This window comes from Vicugna pacos, chromosome X (assembly GCF_048564905.1).
Source record: "Vicugna pacos chromosome X, VicPac4, whole genome shotgun sequence".
Classification (NCBI taxonomy): Eukaryota; Metazoa; Chordata; class Mammalia; order Artiodactyla; family Camelidae; genus Vicugna; species Vicugna pacos.
In genome coordinates, this window is record NC_133023.1 from 45,494,513 (window position 1) to 45,517,338 (window position 22,826).

At 35.6% G+C, this 22,826-nt stretch overlaps 1 protein-coding gene across 2 annotated transcripts in view; it reads left to right on the forward strand.

Annotated features, from left to right (window-relative positions):
• FAAH2 (fatty acid amide hydrolase 2) overlaps positions 1–22,826 on the forward strand; it is a 259,715-nt gene that overhangs the window by 146,990 nt on the left and 89,899 nt on the right. For both annotated transcript variants that reach the window (XM_072956516.1, XM_006218839.4), the window contains one exon: positions 4,017–4,136. In XM_072956516.1, coding sequence (XP_072812617.1) covers positions 4,017–4,136 — 120 coding nt within the window. The remainder of the gene's footprint in view (positions 1–4,016; positions 4,137–22,826) is intronic.

A 22,826-nucleotide genomic window follows, 5' to 3' on the forward strand; every position in this document is an offset into this window, starting at 1 on the left:
GTCTTGGGAGATTGTACATTTCTAGGAATTTTTCTTTTTTTAAATTGTTTGTGGTAATCTTTTATCATCATTTGTGTTTTGCTTGTGTTGGTTGTAACTTCTTTTTCACTTCTAATTTTATTGATTTGGGCCCTCCCTGTTTTTTCTTCATGAGTCTGGCTAAAGGTTTATCAGTTTTGTTCATCCTTTTGAATAACCAATTCTTAATTTCATTCATCTTATTTTATTTTATTTTTTAGACTCTATTTCATTTATTTCTGCTTTAATCTTGATTATACCTTTCCTTCTACTAACTTTAGGTTTTGTTTCTTCTTTTCCTAATTTCTTTAAGTGTAAAGTTCAACTTTTTATTTGAAGTATTTCTTGTTTCTTGAGGTAGGCTTGCATTACTATAAACTTCCCTCTGATAACTGTTTTTGCTGTGTTTCATATATTTTGGATAATTGTGTTTTCTTTTTTTCGTTTTTCTCCAGGTATTTTTTTATTTCTTCTTTGACTTCTTCAGTGATCCATTTGTTGTTTAGTAGGCATATTATTTAGCTCCTACATGTTCGTGTTTTTTGCAGTTTTTTTTTCCTGTAGTTGATTTCTAATCTCTTAACATTATGGTCAGAAAAGATGCCCTATACGATTTAGGTTTTCTTAAGTTTATTGAGACTTGTTTTGTGGACCAATATGTGATTTATCCTGGATAATGTTCCCTGTGCACTTGAAAAGACTGTGTATTCTGCTGCTTTTGGATGGAATGTATATGTTTCTTTCTTTCTCATCTGATCCAATGTGACATTTAAGGCCAGTATTTTCTTATTGATGTTCTGTGAGGAAGATCTGACCCTTGCTATAAGTGGAGTGTTAAATTGTTCTATTATTATTGTGTTATTGTCAATTTCTCCTCTTATGTCTGTTGTTATTACTTTTGTATTTAGACGCTCCTATGTTGAGGGCATACATACTCACAATTACTATATCTTCTTTGATTGAGCCCTTAATCATTATGTAATATCTTTCCTTATCCCTTGTTATGGTCTTTGTTTAATGTCTAACTTATCTGATATGAGTATTTGTACCCCAGATCTTCTATGTTTCCATTTACGTGGAATATCTTTTTCCACCTCCTCATTTTCAGTATATGTTATTGACAAGTATATACTCTTTGCCATTTTCTTAATTGTTTTTGTAGGTCATTTTAGTTCCTTTCTTCTTCTTTTAAAAACTTTGCTTTTTTTTAGTGTTATGCTAGGATTCCTTTATCTTTTTGTGTATGTATCTATTATTGATTTTTGAATTTTGGTTGTCATTGTGTTTATATGTTACAATCTGTTTACATGTATATGTATATGATTCTTTTAAGTGACTGATCTCTTAAATTCAAATGCATTTTAACAATCCTGCATTTTTGCTGCCCCATTTGCCACATTTAACCTTTCTGACATTATAGTTTACAATTTTTTGTTTTGTACATCACTAAACTTCTTTTTAAAAATTGATTTATAGTCATTTTACAATGTGTCAAATGCCAGTGTAGAGGACAATTTTTCAGTTATACATGAATATATATATATTCATTGTAACATTTTTGTCTCTGTGAGCTACCATAAGATCTTGTGTATATTTCCATTTGCTATACAGTATAATCTTTTTTATATACTCTACAATTTTGAAATCCCATCTATCCCTTCCCATCCTCCACCCCCTTGGCAACCACAAGTTTGTATTCTATGTCTATGAGTCTGTTTCTGTTATGTGTTTATGCTTTGTTTCTTTGTTTTTGTGTCTTATAAATTTTTTATTGATTTAAAATCATTTTACAATATTGTGTCAAATTCCAGTGTAGAGCACAACTTTTCAGTTATACATAAACATGTATATATTCATTGTCACAATTTTTTTCTCTGTGAGCTACCATAAGATCTTGTATATATTTCCTTGTGCTATACAGTATAATCTTGTTTATCTATTCTACAATTTTTAAATCCCAGTGTATCTCTTCCCAAACCCCCTTGGCAACCCCAAGTTTATATTCTATGTCTGTAAGTCTATTTCTGTTTTGTATTTATACTTTGTTTGTTTGTTTGCTTTTAGATTCCACATATGAATGATCTCATATGGTATTTTTCTTTCTCTTTCTGGATTACTTCACTTAGAATGACATTCTCCATGAGCATCCATGTTGCTGCAAATGGCATTATGTTGTCAGTTTTTATGGCTGAATAGTATTCCATTGTATAAATATACAATTTCTATTTATCCACTCATCCATTGATGGACATTTAGGATGTTTCCATTTCTTGGCTATTGTAAATAGTGCTGCTATGAACATTGGGGTGCATGTGACTTCCTGAAATTGGGTTCCTTCTGGATATAAGCCCAGGAGTGGGATTCCTGGGTCATATGATAAGCTCGTTTTGAGGAATCTCCATACTGTTTTCCACATTGGCTGTACCAAACTGCATTCCCACCAGCAGTGTAGCAGGGATATCCTTTCTCCACAGCCTCTCCAGCACTTGTCATTTGTGGATTTTTGAATGATAGCCATTCTGACTGGTTTGAGATGATACCTCATTGTTACTTTGATTTGCATTTCTCTGATAATTAGTGATATGCAGCATTTTTTTCATGTGTATATTGATCATTTGTATGTCTTCCTTGGAGAATTGCTTGTTTAGGTATTTTGCCGATTTTTGGATTGGGTTGCTTGGTTGTTTCTTGTTAAGTCGTATGAGCTGCTTTTATATTCTGGAGATCAAGCTTTTGTCAGTTTCATTTGCGAAAATTTTTTTCCCATTCCGTAGGTCATCTTTTTGTTTTACTTATGGTTTCATTTTCTGTGCAGAAGCTTGTAAGTTTCATTAGGTCCCATTTGTTTATTCTTGCTTTTATTTCTATTCCTTGAGTAGAGTGTTCTAGGTGAATATTTTTGAGATGTATGTGAGATAATGTTCTGCCTATATTTTCTTCAAGGAGGTTTACTGTATCTTGTCTTACGTTTAAGTTTTTGATCCATTTTAAGTTGATTTTGTGTATGGTGTAAGGGAGTGTTCTAGCTTCATTACTTTACATGCTTCTGTCCAGTTTTCCCAACACCATTTGCTGAAGAGAGTGTCTTTATTCTATTATATATTCTTGCCTCCTTTGACAAAGATTAGTTGACCAAAACTTTTTGGGTTCATTTCAAGGGAACTCTATTCTGTTCCATTGGTATATATGTCTTTTTTTTGTACCAATACCATGCTGTCTTACTGCAGATATAGATGATTTTACTACTTTTACTTTATCCTATCTACTAGCTTTATACATGTTTGATCTACTAACTTAAATTTATATTTGCCTTTACTAGTATGATTTTTCTTTCATAATTTTCATATTTCTAGTCATGGCCTCTCTTTTCCACTTAATGAAATCTAACATATCTTGCAAAGTTGATTTCATGGTGTTTAACACTTTTACATTTTGTTTCTCTGTAAAACTTTGATTTCACCATCAAATCTGACCAAAAACCTTGCTGTGAAGAGTATTACTGGTTTTTCCTTTTCATCACTTAAATATATTGTGCCCCTTCCTTTTGGCCTGCAGAATTTCTGCTGAAAAGTCAGCTGACCATCTTATGGAAGCTCCCTTAGACTTAAATAGTCACTTTTATCTTGCTGCTTTAAAATTTTTCTCTTTATCTCTAACTGTTACTATTTTTATTAGTGTTTCTTGGTAGGGTGATAGTCTCTAGATAGATCCTGTTTGGATCTTTTTTTTTTTCCTGGAACTGGATGTCTGTTTCCTTTCCCAGATTAGGTAAATTTTCAGCTATTATGTCTTCAAATGAGTTCTCTTCAACTTTCTCACTCTTTTCCCCTTCTGGGACACCTATAATACAAACGTTAGTAAACTTAGTATTGCCTGAGAAGAAGAAGCTCACTTCCATGTAAAGATCCAAAAGTTTAAAAATGAAATTATGGTAAAAGTTATTCCATGAAAATAGTAAAGTTTATTTATCTGAAAGGAATATTTTGCATTTCCTGTAGGTGGTGAGGGCTGTACCCTGGCAGCTGCCTGCTCTGTGATCGGTGTGGGCTCTGACATTGGTGGCAGTATTCGTATGCCTGCATTTTTCAATGGCATATTTGGACACAAACCTTCCCCAGGTAGGTTCTACTTTCATTAATTTAGAGTAATGTAGAAATTTCATACATAGCTGCATAATATTACTTATAATCATAAGCTTGGTTATTATATATTTCTGTCTACATATATATATATATATATATATTTTAAAAGAGAATAGGTACTGTTTATAACACCAACTGTGTGCTAATTACTGTACAAGTTTTCTCCTAAAACTAATTTTATTTAATTTCGATAGCAACACTTTCAGGAAGAAATGGATTTTTGTTGCCAAATTTGTGCCAGGCACATTGTTCTGCTGATATTTATGCCAAAGATTATATGTGTGATGTGTGTGTATAAACACACACATGCAAGATAGTAGATGCTAATTTCTTTACGTGTGTTTCTAGTGTGTGCACACACATAAACACAAGCAATTTCTTTTATGTTAAAAATAGGATCATAATTTATATAATTGTAATTACATTTTCACCAACTAGATTTTATATCAGCATTTTTCTATGACTTTAAAATGAATTGAAAGTACATAGTTAGTGCATATGCATCATACGTATGCCCTACAATTTAGCCAACTTATTTTATCATGTAGGATGTAAGTGTTGGTTTCACATTTTTAATTTTTTATATTATGTTTTAATTAAAAAATTTATTGAGTTAGAGTTAATTTAAACATTGTGCCAAATTCCAGGGTAGAGCACAATTTTTCATTTATACATGAACATACATATATTCGTTGTCACATTATTTTTTGATGTGAGCTAACACAAGATCATGTATATATTTTCCTGTGCTGTAGAGTATAATATAGTTTACCTATTCTATATATGCCTGTCAGAATCTATAAATTTTGAAGTCCAAGACTGTCCCTTCCCCATCCTTTCCCACTTGGAAACAGCAAGTTTGTATTCTATGTCTATGAGTCTGTTTCTCTTTTGTATTTATGCTTTCTTTCTTTCTTTTCTATTATTTTCTTTTAGATTCCACATAAGAGTGATCTCATATGGTATTTTACTTTCTCTTTCTGGCTTAATTCACAAAGAATGAAATTCTCCAGGGAAATCCGTGTTACTACTAATGGCATTATATTGTCAATTTTTAATGGCTGAATAGTATTCCACTGCATAAATGTACCAAATTTTCTCTATCAAGTCATCTATCGATGGACATTTAGGCTGTTTCCATGTCTTGGCTATTGTAAATAGTGCTGCTATGAACATTAGGGTGCAGGTGTGTTTTTGAAGTAGGTATCCTTCTGTATATATGCCCAGAAGTAGAATTACTGGGTAATATGATAAGTCTACTCCTAGTCTATTGAGGAATCTCCATAGTATTTTCCACAGTGGCTGCACCAAACTGCACTCACACCAGCAGTGTAAGGTTTCCCTTTTTCCCACAGCCTCTCCAGCATTTGTCATTTGTAGACTTTTGAATGATGGCCATTCTGGCTGGTGTGAGGTGATATCTCATGGTAGTTTTGATTTGTAGTTCTCTGATAAGTAGTGATATTGAGCAGTTTTTCATATGCCTATTGATCATTAGTATTTCTTCCTTGAAGAATTGCTTGTTTAGTTCTTTTGCCCATTTTTGGGTTCAGTTGTTTGATTTTTCTTATTAAGTCATACGAGCTGCTTATATATTCTGGAGATCAAACTTTTGTCAGTTTCACTTGCAAAATTTATTTTCCCATTCCGTAAGTTGTCTTTTTGTTTTACTTATGATTTTCTTTGCTATGCAGAAGCTTGTAAATTTCATTAGGTCCCATTTGTTTATTCTTGCTTTTATTTCTATTGTGTGTGTCCTAGGAGAATATTTTTGAGATGTATGTCAGATAATGTTTGGCCTATGTTTTTGTCTAGAAAGTTTATTGTATATTGTCTTATGTTTAAGTCTTTGATTCCTTTTGAGTTTATTTTTGGATATGGTGTAAGGGAGTGTTCTAGCTCCATTGATTTACATGCTGCTGTCTAGTTTTCCAAACACAATTTACTGAGGAGACTGTCTTTATTCCATTGTATACTCTTGCCTCTTTGTTGATGAACAGTTGGCCAAAATTTTGTGGGTTCATTTCTGGGCTCTATATTCTGTTCCATTAGTCTATATGTCTGTTTTTGTACCAATATCATGCTGTGTCTTGATGACTGTAGCTCTATAGTATCATCTGAAGTCTGAGAGAGTTATTAATCCAGCCTGTTTCTTTTACTGCAGTAATGCATTGGCAATTCTAGGTCTTTGATGGTACCATATAAATTTTATTATGATTTGTTCTAGTTCTGTGAAATATGTCCCGGATAGTTTGATAGGGATTGCATGAAATCTGTAGATTGCCTTGGGCAGTGTGACCATTTTAACAATATTGATTCTTCCAATCCAGGAGCATGGGACATCTTTCAATTTTTTAAAGTCTTCTTTAATTGCCTTCATCAATGGTTTAATTTCTCTCTGTATAATTCTTTCACCTCCTTGGTTAGATTTATTGCTAGGTATTTTATTACTTTGAGTGCTATTTTAAAGGGGATTGTTTCTTTACTTTCTTTTTCGGTTGATTCATCATTATTGTAAAGAAATGCAACTGACTTTTAGACATTAATCTTGTAACCTGCCACCTTGATAAATTCTTCAATCAGATATCATAGTTTTTGTGTGGACCTTTTATGGTTTTCTATATATAGTAACATGTCATCAGAATATAGTGACACTTTTACCTGTTGTTTTCCTATTTGGAACCTTTTATTTCTCTCTTTTGCCTGATTGCTTTAGCGAGGACTTCCAAGACTATGTTGAATAGGAGTGGTGATAGTGGGCATCCTTGACTTGTCCCAAATTTTAGTGGGAAGCTTTTGAGTTTTTCAACATTGAGTACTATGCCGGCTGTAGGTGTGTCATATAAAGCTTTTTATTATGTTGAGATATGTTCCCTCTATCCCCACTTTGTGAGAGTTTTTAACATAAATGGGTGTTGAATCTTATGAAATTCTTTTTCTGCATTATTGAGATGATCATGTGGATTTTGTCCTTTCTCTTGTTAATGTGATACATTACATTGACTGATTTGCATTTGTTGAAAGACTCTTGTGTCTCTGGGATGAATCCAACTTGATCATGATGTATCATCTTTTTTATGTGCTGTTGGATTCTATCTGCTAATATTTTGGTAAGGATTTTTGCATCTATGTTCATCAGTGTTATTGGTCTGTAGTTCTCTTTTTGGTAGTGTCTTTGCCTGGTTTTGGTATCAGGGTGATGGTGGCTTCATAGAATGAGTTTGTTAGTAGTCCCTCATTTTCAATCTTCTGGAAGAGTTTGAGTAGGACTGGTATGAGTTCTTTCTATGTTTTGTAGAATTCCCCCGTGAAGCCATCTGGTCCTGGACTTTTATTTGTAGGGAGGTTTTTTATTGCTAATTTGATTTCATTTCTAGTGATTGGTTTGTTCAAGTATTCAGTTTCTTCTTGGTTCAGTCTTGGTGGACTGTAGGTTTCCAGAAATTTGTCCATCTCCTCTAGGTTATCCATTTTGTTTCCATATAGTTTTTCATAATTTTCTCATATGATATTTTGTATTTCTATTTTATTTGTTTTCACTTCTCCATTTTCCTTTCTTATTTTGCTGATTTGTGCACTCCCTTTTTTTCTTCTTTGTGAGTTTTGCCAGAGGTTTGTCGATTTTATTTACTTTTTCAAAAAGTCTGGTTTTGGTACAATTTTTATATTTTTTTAAAATTCTATTTTGTTTATTTGTTCCCTAATCTTTATAATTTCCTTCCTTCTGCTTCCTTTTGGGTTTTTTGCTCTTCTTTTTCTAATTATTTAAGCTGGTATGTTAGATTGTTTACTTGAGATTTTTTTTCTTTTCTGTAAAGTCCTGTACTTCTATAAACTTCCCTCTTAGCCCTGCCTTTACTGCGTCCCATGAATTTTTTATGGTTGTCTTTTTGTTTTCATTTGTCTCAAGGTATTTTTTAATTTCAACTTTAAGTTCATCATTGACAGGCTGTTTTTTTAATAGCATTTTGTTTAATCTCCATGCTTCCCTTTTTTTCTCCTTTGTTTCTCTGTATTTGATTTTATAGTTACATGGCATTGTGGTGATTAAAGATGCTTGAGATAATTTCTATCTTCTTCAAATTATTGAGGCTTCTTTTGTGCCCAAGTACATGATCACTCCTAGAAAATGAAGTACATGATCACTCCTAGAAAATGTTCCATGTGCACTTGAAAAGAATATATATCCTATTTTTGGGAGGTGTAATTCTTTGAAAATATGACCAAATCTAGTTTTTCTATTGTATTATTTAATTTCTCTGTTACCTTATTTATTTTCTGTTTGGAAGAATTGTCTAGTGACGTTAATGCGGTGTAAAAACCTATGACAATTATTGTATTCCTATCAATATCCCCCATTTTCTCTGTTAATAATGGTTTTATGAACATAGGTGCCCCTGTATTGGGTGTTTATATATTAACAAGCATAATATCCTCAGCTGGTATTACTACTTTAATCATTATAAGTGTCCTTCTGTATCTTTCTTTATGGCCTTTTTTTTAAAGTCTATTTTGTCTGAAATCAGTACTGGTACCCCTGGTTTCTTGGCATTTCCATTTGCATGAATATCCTTTGCCATCCTTCCCTCTCAATCTATATGTGTCCTTCTCCCTAATGTGGGTTTCTTGTATGCAGCATATTGAAAGTTCATCCTTCATTATCCAGAAGGTGACTCTATGTGTTTTGACTGGAGTCCATTTACATTTACATTCATTAATGATAGATGTGTATTTATTGCCATTTTGAACATATTTTTGCAGTTGATTTGGTATTTCTATTTTGTTTCCTTCTTCTTCCTTTTGTGATCTGGTAATTTTCCTTGTATTATCATGGATTTTATTTAGTTTTTGTGACTCCTTTGAAATTTTTTGTCTTGTGGTTACCTTTTTTTGTATGTCTATTAACTCATTATTATAACTGTTTTTATTAAACTGATAGGAATATAATCTTAAACACATCCTATGGAGAACAAAGAAGTTTTAAAACAAAGAAAGAAAAAAAACACTTAGTATTTTCTTGCTTCCTTCTCCTACTCTTAATGATTTAGATATTTTCTTTTACAATTTCATGTTTATTTTATTTCTAATTGTTGTAGTTATTACCTTTCCAGTTTTGAGTTTCTTATTTCTGTAGCATCCTGCTTCTTTTCTCATTAGGATATATCTTTCAATATTTCTTTTAGCATGGGTTGGTGTTGCTAATCTCCTCTAGTTTTTGCCTGTCTGTGATTTTTTTTATCTCTTCTTCTATTCTAAAGGATATCCTTGCTGGATAAAGTATCCTAGGCTGCATCTTTTTTTATTTCATTCAGGAATTTGAATATATCCTGCCACTCCCTTCTGGCCTGTAGTGTTTCTGTATATAAATCAGCTGAGTGCCTTTTTGGGATTCCCTTGTAACTCACCCTTTACTTTTCTCTTGCTGCCTTTAGGATCATTTCTTTATCCTTGCCTCTGGCCACCTTCATTATGATATGTCTCAGTGTGGGTCTGTTTGGATTCTTCCTGTTTGGGACCCTCTGAGCTTTCTGTACTTGTATATCTGATTCCTTCTTTAAGTCTGGGAAATTTTCAGTCATAATTTCTTCTAATACCTTTTCAATCCCCTTTGTTATTTTTCCCCCTTCTTGGAACCCTATTATGCATAGATTGGCATGCTTTATATTATCTCATAATTCCCTTATGTTGCTTTCTCTCAGCTGTTCTGCTTGTGTGCTTTCTGTTGTTCTGTCTTCTAAGTCACTTATTCTTTCATCTGCATTGTTTATCCTGCTTTTTTACAGCCTTTAGATGAGCTCTCATCTCAGCAAATGAGTTTACCAATTCTACTTGGATCTTCTGTTTAGCTTCAACTACATTTTTGACATATTTTCTATTTCTAGATGCTATCTCTTTTAGTTACTTCTGTACTGTGATCACTCCTTTTTTGAAATCTTAATCTAGGAGGCCATCAATGTGTATTTCATTGATTGTTCTTTCAGGGGATTTCTCTTGCTGTATTAATCAGGAATGTGTCTTCTGCTTCTTCATCTTGCTCATACCTCTCTGGCACTGTGACTTATGGAATATCAGTTCTATTTTGGTCCTTAAGGATTTAATTTATTTATCTATCTATCTAACACCTATGCAGGAATAAAATTTTAAAAAAGAGACAGAGAGAAAGAGAAGTTTAAAAGAAAGGAGAAAAAAAGTTTTGACAACATTGTATAATCAATAACATAAGAGCAATTTGAATAAGACTAGTAATCGAGTTGAAACACTTTTAAAAACATCTTTAAAAAAGGCAAAATGAGCAGAAAACAATATTTGAAACCTGTGTACAATCAAGAAGAGGAGATCAAAACCAAGAGAAATGAAAATGAAATCATTTTAATTTTTAAAAATAATAACAATAAAATATTTTAAAAGCTATTTTAAATGGTTTAAAACTGGAAGCATATACAATTGTTTAAGAAGTAAAAATTAAAAAGATAATAGAAAATAGAACAGATAAAGCAAGGTAAAATAAAAAGGGAATTTTAAAAATGGGAGAAAAAAGTTTGAAAACAATGTATAATCAGTAATAAAAGAGCAAGTTGAAGTAGGAAAGCAATTGATTTGTGACATCTTTAAAAAGCCTTTAGAAATGGAGAAACAGTAAAATAAACTATTTGAAACCTTTGTATACTCAATAACAGAAGATCAAAACCAAGAGAAATAAAAGTGAAATGAGGTTTATTTTTTAAAAATAGTATTACTAAAAATATTTTAAAAGAAATGTTTAAGCGGAATCAAAACTGGTAGCATATATAATTGTTTAAAAAGTAAAAATTGGGACTTCCGGGCAAGATGGTGGAGTAGAAGGACGCATGTAAGTCACCCTCTCCCACAAATACACCAAGACCCACATCTACAGACCCACTCAGCCAACCAGAGCACCTGCGGAATTCCTACAGATCATCGCCGTCTTCAAAAGATAAAGACACCAAAAATCTGGTAGGAGAAAAGGAAATAAGAAAGAACAAAAGGCAAAGCAGTGCGGGACTGGTCCCGCGGGGAGGGAGCAGCAAAGGAGGACTGGCGCTCGATCGCTGGGTCTCCCCTCTCCAATTGAGAGGCCAGCGGGATGGAGGGGGAGCCTCCGAGGCTCGGATCTGTACAGAGCAGCCCTTGTCTGACAGAACTAAGTTAAACGGGCACAGATCGTCCCCCCGACACCCAGCCTGAGATGCGGGCCGGCATGCGGCGGGCAGGGCCAGGCTGCACAAGCCGGGCTGAGGATGGGGGCCGCTGCACGGAGGCAGCTCCGGGGGACTGCAAGGGGCTGGGCGCCATGGCTGTGAGTGTACAGGACAAAACAACCTGGGCCCTCCATAAAACAGCAAGGTTGATGTGCTCTCGGGGGAAGGGTGCATACCCCCATCTCTGAAAACCCGTGGAAACTTTTCAGGGAAAGAGGGGTGGGGCCCAGGCAGAGCCGCCATATTCTCCGGTGCTGAGCACCCATGCGGGGGCAGAGGCGAAACCTGCGTCCGCACCGAAGGGCTTAGCAGCCTCAAGGGCCAGACTGAGACGGGCCTACAGCCCGGGGCAGATAGGATCCTTCCATTCTGGTCCCCCAGAGGACTAGCTCCACAAAGACAAACAAGCAGCTGGGTCTTGGCTCGGAGCAGGGACGTGGCTGCCCCTCGGTCTTCCCTAGCCCACCCAGGGAGCGCGACCAGGGTGGAGCGCCGACCGAGGTGGAGCACGACCAGGGAGTAGCGCCGGCACAGAGCTCGCAGCCTCACAGAGCAGTGGAGCTACCGGAGGCGCAGGCAGGGGGAGAGCGACCCCCGCCTGTCGGGCAGGAACACAACCCCTGGCCGAGGTGCTGGGAGAGGGCACGACCCGCCCTTCTGCCAGGCCAGTCTGCAACATCTGACTGCGGCATCCGGAGGGGCAGTGACCCGCCCGCCTGCATCAGAGGAGAGCTGCATCTGACCCCGTGTTAGGAGGAGGCGCCATCTGCTTGCCTACAGGTGCTGGGAGCAGCAAAGAAGAGGGCACCAACGGAGGGCCTGTGAAAACAAGCTGAGCTTCCAAAACAGGACGAAGACAGAAGGACTTCACATTAAAAGCACACAGACTCCAGGAGAACACCGACAACCCTCTTTTTTTTGTTGTTGTTTTTTTTTGTTTGTTTGTTTTTTGTTTTGTTTTGTTTTTTTAATCTGTTTTTACCTGTTCTATTTTCAATTACTCTCTTAATTTTTACTTCTTAATTCATTTCTATTTCTCTTGGGTTTTGATGTCCTGTTATTGATTAGACACAGGCTTCAAACACATATATTCATCTCCCCACCCCCTTTTTTTTTTAAAGGTTTAAAAGGACGTCTCCACCCAATTAATACTCTGCTTCAACCCGCTCTTTTATTATTCATTATACACTGTTTTCAAACCCTCTTTCTCCCTTCTTTTAAGTCTTTATCTCTCTCTCTTATTTTTTTCTCTTTTTTTTCTTTTTTCTTTTTTTCCTAAGTTCTATTCCTAAATAGGCATTAGATAGATAAAATCCTTAAGATCCAAAATAGACAACTGATACTCCATAAACCACAGTGCCAGAGAAGTATGAGCAAGATGAAGAAGCAGAGAAACCTTTCCCAATTAAAAGAACAAGAGGAATCCCCTGAAAGAAAGCTCAATGAAATAGACATCGATAGCCTACTAGATCAAGAATTCAAAAAAGGAGTGATCAAATTGCTGAAGGAATTAAAATAGATAGTGCTTAGAGAAATAAAATATGTCAAAAATGAAATTGAAGCTATAATGAAGAGCCAAGCAAAATGGGAAAACTCATTGACAGAGATGAGGAATGATCTAACAGCTGTGCAAAGCTGACTAGTTAATGCAGAGGAACGAATTAGTGATCCAAAAGACAGGGCAACAGAAAGCACCCATTCAGAAGAACTACAAGATAAGCTAATAAAAAATAATGATAATAGAATAAGGGACGTATGGGATAATATAAAGCATCCCAATCTTTGCATAATAGGAGTCCCAGAAGGGGAAGAAGGATCACAGGGGATTGAAAAGGTTTTTGAAGAAATCATGACTGAAAACTTCCCAAACTTAAAGAAGGAATCATATATACAAGTACAGAAAGTTCAGAGGGTCCCAAACAGGAAGAACACAAATAGACCCACACCAAGACATATCATAATCAAGATGGACAGAGTCAAGGATAAAGAAATGATTCTAAAGGCAGCAAGAGAATAGCAAAGAGTGAATTACAAGGGAGTCCCCATAAGGCTCTCAGCTGATTTCTCTACACAAACACTACAGGCCACAAGGGAGTGGCAAGATATATTCAAAGCCCTGAATGAAAAAAAGATGCAGCCTAGGATACTTTATCCAGCAAGGCTACCCTTTAGGATAGAAGGAGAAATAAAGAGTTTCACAGACAAAAAAAAAGCTGCAGGAGTTTAGCAACACTAAACCCATGCTAAAAGAAATATTGAAAGGGCTATTCTAAATAGAAAAGCAGCAGGATGCTACAGAAATGAGAAACGTACAACTGGAAAGGTGATAACTCATGAATTACAAATAAAGAAAACACGAAATTTTAAAAGAAGACATACAAATCACTGAGAGTGGGAGAGGGAGGCAGGGAAATATAGAATTTTTTTCTTTCTTTTTTTAAATTTTTTTAATAGTAGGATGGGTTTGAGATCATGTTATTATCAGTTTAATAAAAACGGGTATAGGTTAATAGATTTAAAAAAAAGGTAACCACAAGTCAAAAATTTACAAGGGAGTCACAAAAATTAAATAAAATCCATGATAATACAAAGGAAAATTACCAAGCCACAAAAGGAAGAAGAAAGGAACAAAGAGGATATACGAATTCAATTGCAAAGATAAGTTCAAAATGGCAATAAACACACATCTATCATTAATTACTGTAAATGTTAATGGACTAAACGCTCCAGTCAAAAGACATAGAGTGGCAGAGTGGATAATAAAGCAAGAACCTTCAATATGCTGCATACAAGAGACCCACTTTAGGAAGAAGGACACATATAGATTGAGAGTGAAAGGATGGAAAAGGATATTCCATGCAAATGGAAAAGCCAAAAAAGCAGGTGTTGCAGTACTGATTTCAGACAAAATAGACTTTAAAACAAAGGCCATAAAGAAAAATAAAGAAGGACATTTTATAATGAATAAAGGAGTGATACAAGATGAAGATATTACACTCGTTAATATATATGCACCCAATATAGGAGCACCTAAGTACATACAAGAATTACTAACAGAGATAAAGGGGGATATTGATGGGAATACAATCATAGTTGCAGATTTTAGCACTGCATTAACATCACTAGACAGATCTTCCAGACAGAAAATAAACAAGGCAATAGAGAAATTAAATACTACAATAGAAAAACTAGATTTCGTGGATATTTTCAGAGCTTTACACCCCCAAAAAATAGATATACATTCTTTTCAAGTGCACATGGAACATTTTCCAGGATCGATCATGTACTTGGACACCAAAGAAACCTCAACAAATTTAAGAAGATAGTAATTATCTCAAGCATCTTTACTGACCACAATGCCATGAAACTGGAAATCAACAAGAGAGAAACAAAGGAGAAAAAAAGAAAAGCATGGAGATTAAACAATATGTTATTGAAAAAATAATGGATCAATGAGGAAATCAAAGCTGAAATTAAAAAATACCTTGAGACAAATGATAATGAAAGCACAACCACTCAAAACCTATGGGACACAGCAAAGGCAGTGCTAAGAGGGAAGTTTATAGCGACACAGGCCTCCCTCAAAAAAGAAGAACAATCTCAAATAAACAAGTTAACAAACCACCTGAATGAATTAGAAAAAGAAGAACAAAAAGCCCCAAAAAGCAGCAGAAGGAAGGAAATAATAAAGATCAGAGAGGAATTAAATACAATAGAGATTAACAAGACCATAGAAAAAATCAACCGAGCCAAAAGCTGTTTTTTTGAAAAATTAGTAAAATCGACAAACCTCTGGCCAAACTCACAAAGAAGAAAAAAGAGAGAGCACAAATTAGCAAAATAAGAAAGGAAAATGGAGAAATTACAACAAACAAAATAGAAATACAGAATATCATGCGAGAATATTATGAAAAACTATATGGAAACAAAATGGATAACCTAGAGGAGATGGACAAGTTTCTGGAAACATACTGTCCACCAAAACTGAATCAAGAAGAAACTGAACACTTGAACAATCCGATCACCAGAAAGGAAATAGAAATAGGAATTAAAAACCTCCCTACAAATAAAAGTCCAGGACCGGATGGCTTTACTGGGGAATTCTACCAAACATACCAAGAAGAACTCATACCAGTCCTTCTCAAACTCTTCCAGACGATTGAAAAGGAGGGAATACTCCCAAACTCATTCTATGAAGCCACCATCACCCTGATACCAAAACCAGGCAAAGACACTACAAAAAAAGAGAATTATAGGCCCATATCACTGATGAACATAGACGCCAAAATCCTCACCAAAATTTTAGCAAATAGAATCCAACAACACATAAAAAAGATTATTCATCATGACCAAGTGGGGTTCATCCCAGGGACACAAGACTGGTTCAACATACACAAATCAATCAATGTAATGCATCACATCAACAAGAGAAAGGACAAAAACCACATGATCATCTAAATCGATGCAGAAAAAGCATTTGATAAAATTCAACACCCATTTATGATAAAAACTCTCACCAAAGTGGGTATAGAGGGAACATATCTCAACATAATAAAAGCTATATATGACAAACCTATAGCCAGCATAGTTCTCAATGGTGAAAAACTCAAAAGATTCCCACTAAAATCTGGGACAAGACAAGGATGCCCACTATCACCACTCTTATTCAATATAGTCCTGGAAGTCCTAGCCACAGCTATCAGGCAATAGATAGAAATAAAATGGATCCAAATTGGAAAAGAAGAGGTAAAAGTGTCATTCTATGCTGACGACATGTTACTATATATAGAAATCCGTAAAAGGTCCACACAAAAGCTACTAGAGCTGATAGAAGAATTCAGCAAGGTAGCAGGTTACAAAATTAATGTTCAAAAATCAGTTGCCTTTCTTTACACTAACGATAAATCAACAGGAAAAGAAAGTAAAGAAACAATCCCCTTTAAAATAGCACCCAAAGTAATAAAATATCTGGGAATAAATCTAACCAAGGAGGTGAAAGAATTATACACAGAAAACTATAAACCATTGATGAAGGAAATTAAAGAAGACTTTAAAAAATGGAAAGATATTCCATGCTCTTGGATTGGAAGAATCAATATTGTTAAAATGGTCACACTGCCCAAGGCAATCTACAGATTTAATGCAATCCCTATCCAACTACCCAGGACATATTTCACAGAACTAGAACAAATCATAATAAAATTTATATGGAACCATCAAAGACCTAGAATTGCCAAGCATTACTGAAGAGAAAGAAAGAGGCTGGAGGAATAACTCTCCCAGACTTCAGACAATACTATAGAGCTACAGTCATCAAGACAGCATTGTATTGGTACCAAAACAGACATATAGACCAATGGAACAGAATAGAGAGCCCAGAAATGAACCCACAAACTTTTGGTCAACTCATCTTCGACAAAGGAAAGAAGAATATACAATGGAATAAAGACAGTCTCTTCAGCAAATGGTGTTGGGGATACTGGACAGCAGCATGTAAAACAATGAAGCTAGAACACACCCTTACACCATATACAGAAATCAACTCAAAATGGATTAAAAACTTAAACATAAGACAAGATACAATAAACCTCCTAGAGGAAAACATAGGCAAAACATTATCTGACATACATTTCAAAAATTTTCTCCTAGAAGAAATAAAAGCAAGAATAAACAAATGGGACCTAATGAAACTTACAAGCTTCTGCACAGCAAAGGAAACCAGAAATAAAACAAGAAGAAAACCTATGGAATGGGAGAAAATTTTTGCAAGTGAAACCGACAAAGGCTTGATCTCCAAAATATATAACCAGCCCATACGACTCAATAAGAAAAAAGTAAACAACCCAATCCAAAAATGGGCAGAAGACCTAAACAAGCAATTCTCCAAGGAAGACATACAAATGATCAAAAAGCAAATGAAAAAATGTTCAATATCACTAATTATCAGAGAAATGCAAATCAAAACTACAATGAGGTATCACCTCACACCAGTCAGAATGGCTGTCATTCAAAAATCCACAAGTGACAAATGCTGGAGATGCTGTGGAGAAAGGGGAACCCTCCTACACTGCTGGTGGGAATGCAGTTTGGTGCAGCCACTATGGAAAACAGTGTGGAGATTCCTCCAAAGACTAGGAATAGACTTACCATATGACCCAGGAATCCCACTCCTGGGCTTGTACCCAGAAGGAAATCTACTTCAGGATGACACCTGCACCCCAATGTTCACAGCAGCACTATTTACAATAGCCAAAACATGGAAACAACCTAAATGTCCATCAACAGGAGACTGGATAAAGAAGAAGTGGTATATTTATACAATGGAATACTACTCAGCCATAAAAACCGACAACATAATGCCATTTGCAGCAACATGGATGCTCCTAGAGAATGTCATTGTAAGTGAAGTAGGCCAGAAAGAGAAAGAAAAATACCATATGAGATCGCTCATATGTGGAATCTAAAAACAAAAACAAACAAACAAACAAAAACAAAGCATAAATACAGGACAGAAATAGACTCATGGACAGAGAATACAGACTTGTGGTTACCGGGGGTGGGGTAGAGGGTGGGAATGGATAGACTGGGATTTGAAAATTGTAGAATAAACAAGATTACACTGTATAGCACAGGGAAATGTACACAAAATGTTATGATAAATCACAGAGAAAAAAATGTGACACTGAGTGTGTATATGTTCATGAATGACTGAAAAGTTCTGCTGAACACTGGAATTTGACACAGCACTGTAAAATGATTATGAATCAATAAAAAATGTAAAAATAATAAAAAGTAAAAATTTAAAAGGTAATTGAAAATAGAACATATAAGAACAGATTAAAAAATAAATTTAAAAAATGGTGTGTGTTCTCATGGAGACTGCATTGTTAATGATTTTAGAGTGATGTCTTTATCTCTTTGCTGTGTTTCACAAACTCAGCTTGCTGTTTCCAGTGGCCGTCCATTGGTGCCCTCATCTGTGCAGTTCCCAGTGCCTGTCGGCAAACAGATTGTGCCCCCTCCCAACACTGGGTCAGGTGCTACTCTTCTTCATGTTGGGTGGTCGGGTCACTCCCCTTCCTGATGAAATAGTCAGATCCTGTGCTTAGGCAAGGTAGGTGGTTGGATCACACCCCCAACCAGCACCTTGGTCAGGTGCTGTGTTCCTTCTAGGAAGTTGGGTGGCCCCCTGCCCTATCTGGGCTCTGGTCGCTCCCCTGCTTTGTGCAGCTACCTGCCGCACCCCACGTCTGTGATCCATAGGCAGGCTCAAAGCAGACTGTGGAACAGCCCCGGCATTGCTCTGAGCCAAAATTCAGCTCATTGTTTGTCTTGGTGGAGTGAGTTCTCAGAAGTACCAGGGCAGAAAGTTCCTATCTGCCTCTGGCTGTAAACAAGTCTCCATCTGGCCTTTGAGGCTGCTAAGCCCTTATGTAGTATTCAGGTTTCAACCCAATCCCATCTTTGGTGCTAATCACTGGACGATATGGCGGCTGTGCCTGAGCCCTGCCTCTCTTCACCCAAAAGCATTTTGCGGGTTTTCAGAGATGGGGCAGGGCACATCAGCCGTATTGTTTTATGCAGGGCCCAGGTTGTTTTATCCTGTGTACCCACTCATTCACGGCATGCAACACCCTGTAGTCTCCTAGGGCTTCCTCAGTTCAACTGCCCTAGTCCTCCACCCTGCTCCGGCAGCCTGTCCTGTCCCCCACCTGCTGGCTCATGTCTCGGGCTGGGTGTCGCAGGGAACTTTTTTCTACTTTAAACTTAATTCTGTTGGTCATGGGGTGTTCTGTACAGATCCGAGCCTCAGAGTCTCCCCCTCAGTCCTGCTGACCTCTTCACTGAATAGAGGGAGACCCAGTGAATGAGTGCTATTCCTCCTTTGTCGCTCCCCCTCTGCAACACCAGTCCCACAGTGTTTTGCTTTTTCTTCTTTCTTTTTTCTTTTTCTCCTACTAGATTCTTGGTGTCTGTGTCTTTTGACGAGGGTGATGTTCTGTCGGAGTTCAGCAGGTGTTCTTGTTGGCTGAGTGGGTCTGTGGATGTGAGTTTTGGTGTATTTGTGGGAGAGGGTGAGCTGCCAGTGTCCTTCTACACTGCCATCTTGGCCCCCCCTACATATTTTTTAATGTTATTTTGAATTAAGTTTTATTTATTTCTTTTTTAGATGTATTGTTATTATTGTGTAGAAATAAAAGTTTCTGTATGTTGGTTTTATATTTTGTAACATTACTGAAAACTTTGATTAGCTCCAACAGTTTTTTGATGAAGTCCTGGGGATTTACTCTACGTAAGATCCTACTACCGGCCAGTAGCAACAATTTCACTTCTTCCTTTCTGACATGGAAACTTATTATTGTGTTACTTACCTAGTGGTTCTAATTGTACTTCCAGTGCTATATTAACTACAACTGATGAGAATAGACATCTTTGTCTTGTTTCTCACCTTAGTGGAAAAACTTCTAATTTTTTACCATTGATTATGTTATGTTATGTGAGTCTGTTGTATATAGCCTTTACTATATTGAAGTATGTTACTTATATAACTAATCTTACGAGAGTTTTTCCCAAGTTTTACTGAGATATATTTGACATACAGCACTGTGTAAGTTTAAAGTGTACTACATAACGATTTGACTTACAAACATCATGAAATGATTGCCACAAGAAGTTTAGTAAACATTCATTATCTCACATAGATACAACATTAAAGAAATAGGAAAATAATTTTATAATGTTGAGGACACCCAGGATTTGCACTCTTAACAACATTCATATATAATATACAGTATTGTTAATTATACTTGTCATGTATATTGCCTCCATAATACTTATTTATCTTGTAACTAAAATTTTCTTCCATTTGATTATCTTCATCTAATCCTCCCTTCCCCCAACTCCCAACTCTGTTAGCTACACATCTGATATCCTTCTCTATGAATTTGTTTGCTTTGACATATAATTGACCTACAACATTATGTTAGTTCCTAGTATGCAACAAGGTAATTTAATATCACTATATAATTCAAAATGATCATCATGATAAATCTAGCTGTCATTTGTCACCATTCAAATATATTATGTTATTTTTGACTATTTTCCTTACACTTTACATTTTGTACTGTGACATATTTATTTTGTAACTGAAAATATATACTTCTTAATTTCCCTCATCTATTTATCCATTCTCCAAACACCTCTCCACTAGCAACTAACTGTTTCCCATATCAATTGCTCTGTTTCTGTTCAGTTGTTTGTTCATTTGTTTTGTTTGTTAGATTTTACATAAAAGTGAAATCATACAAATTTTGTTTTCCAAGTCTCACTTATCTCACTTAACATAATAGCCTTCAAGGATCATCCTTTTTTATTTTTTTAATCAAAACAATTTTTATTGATTTATAATCATTTTACAATGTTGTGTCAAATTCCACTGTAGAGCACAATTTTTCAGGTATACATGAACATATATATATTCATTGTCATATTTTTCTCTCTGTGAGCTACCATAAGATTTTGTATATATTTCCTAGTGCTATACAGTATAACCTTGTTTATCCATTCAACAATATCGAAACTCCAAACTATCCATTCCCAACCTCCAACCCCTTGGCAACCACAAGTTTGTATTCTATGTCTATCACTCTATTTGTGTTTTGTATTTATGTTTTGCTTGTTTGTTTTTAGATTCCAAATATGAGCGATCTCATATGATATTTTTCTTTCTCTTCCTGGCTTACTTCACTTAGAATGACATTCTCCAGGAGCAACCATGTTGCTACAAGTGGCGTTATATTGTCGGTTTTTATGGCTGAGTAGTATTCCATTGTATAAATATACCACCACTTCTTTATCCAGACATCTGTTGATGGACGTTTAGGCTGTTTCCATGTCTTGGCTATTGTAAATAATGCTGCTATGAACATTGGGGTACATATGTCATACTGAAGTAGGTTTCCTTCTGGATATATGCCCAGGAACAGGATTCCTTGGTCATAGGGTAAGTCTATTCCTAGTCTTTTGAGGAATTTCCATACTGTTTTCCACAGTGGCTGCACCAAACTGCATTCCCACAGCCTCTGCAGCATTTGTCATTTGTGAATTTCTGAATGACGGCCATTCTGACTGGTGTGAGGTGATGTTTCATTGGAGTTTTCATTTGCATTTGTCTGATAATTAGTGATATGGAGCATATTTTCATGTGCCTATTAATCATTTCAATATCTTCCTTGCAGTATTGGTTGCTTAGATCGGGTTGGGTTGTTTGGTTGTTTTTTATTAAGTCCCCATTTTTGGATTGGGTTGTTTGGTTGTTTTTTATTAAGTCCCCATTTTTGGATTGGGTTGTTTGGTTGTTTTTTATTAAGTCATATGAGCTGCTTATATATTCTGGAGATCAAGCCTTTGTCGGTTTCATTTGCAAAAGTTATTTCCCATTCCGTAGGTTGTCTATTTGTTTTACTTTTGGTTTCCTTTGCTGTGCAGAAGCTTGTAAGTTTCATTAGGACCCCATTTGTTTATTCTTGCTTTTATTTCTATTGCTTAAGTAGATTGTTCTAGGAGAACTTTTTTGAGATGTATGTCAGATAATGTTTGGCCTATATTTTCTTCTAGGAGGTTTATTGTATCTTGTCTTAGGTTTAAGTCTTTGATTCATTTTGAGTTATTTTTTGTGTGTGGTGTATAGGAGTGTTCTGTCTTCATTGCTTTACATGCTGCTGTCCAGTTTTCCCAACACCATTTGCTGAGGAGACTGTCTTTGTTCCATTGTAAATTCTAGCCTCCTTTGTCAAAGATGAGTTGACCAAAAGTTTGTGGGTTCATTTCTGGGCTCTCTATTCTTTTTCATTGGTCTATATGTCTGTTTTTGTACCAATACCATGCTGTCTTGATGACTGTAGCTCTATAGTATTGTCTGAAGTCTGGGAGAGTTATTAATCCAGCCTGTTTCTTTTACTTCAGTAATACTTTGGCAATTCTAGGTCTTTGATGGTTCCATATAAATTTTATTATGATTTGTTCTAGTTCTGTGAAATTTGTCCTGAGTAATTTGATAAAGATTGCATTAAATCTGTAGATTGCCTTGGGCAGTGTGACCATTTTAAAAATATTGATTCTTCTAATCCAGGAACATGAGATATCTTTCCATTTTTTTAGTCATTTTAATTTCTTTCATCAATGGTTTATTCTTTTCTGCGTATAATCCTCTCACCTCCTTGGTTACATTTTTTCCTAGGTATTTTATTACCATGTGTGCTATTTTATAGGGGATTGTTTCTTTACTTTCTTTTTCTGTTGATTCATCATTAGTGTAAAGAAATGTAACTGATTTTTGAATGTTAATTTTGTAACCTGCTATCTTGCTGAATTCTTCAATCAGCTCTAGTAGTTTTTGTGTCGACCTTTTAGGTTTTTCTATATATAGAACATCGTCAGCATATAG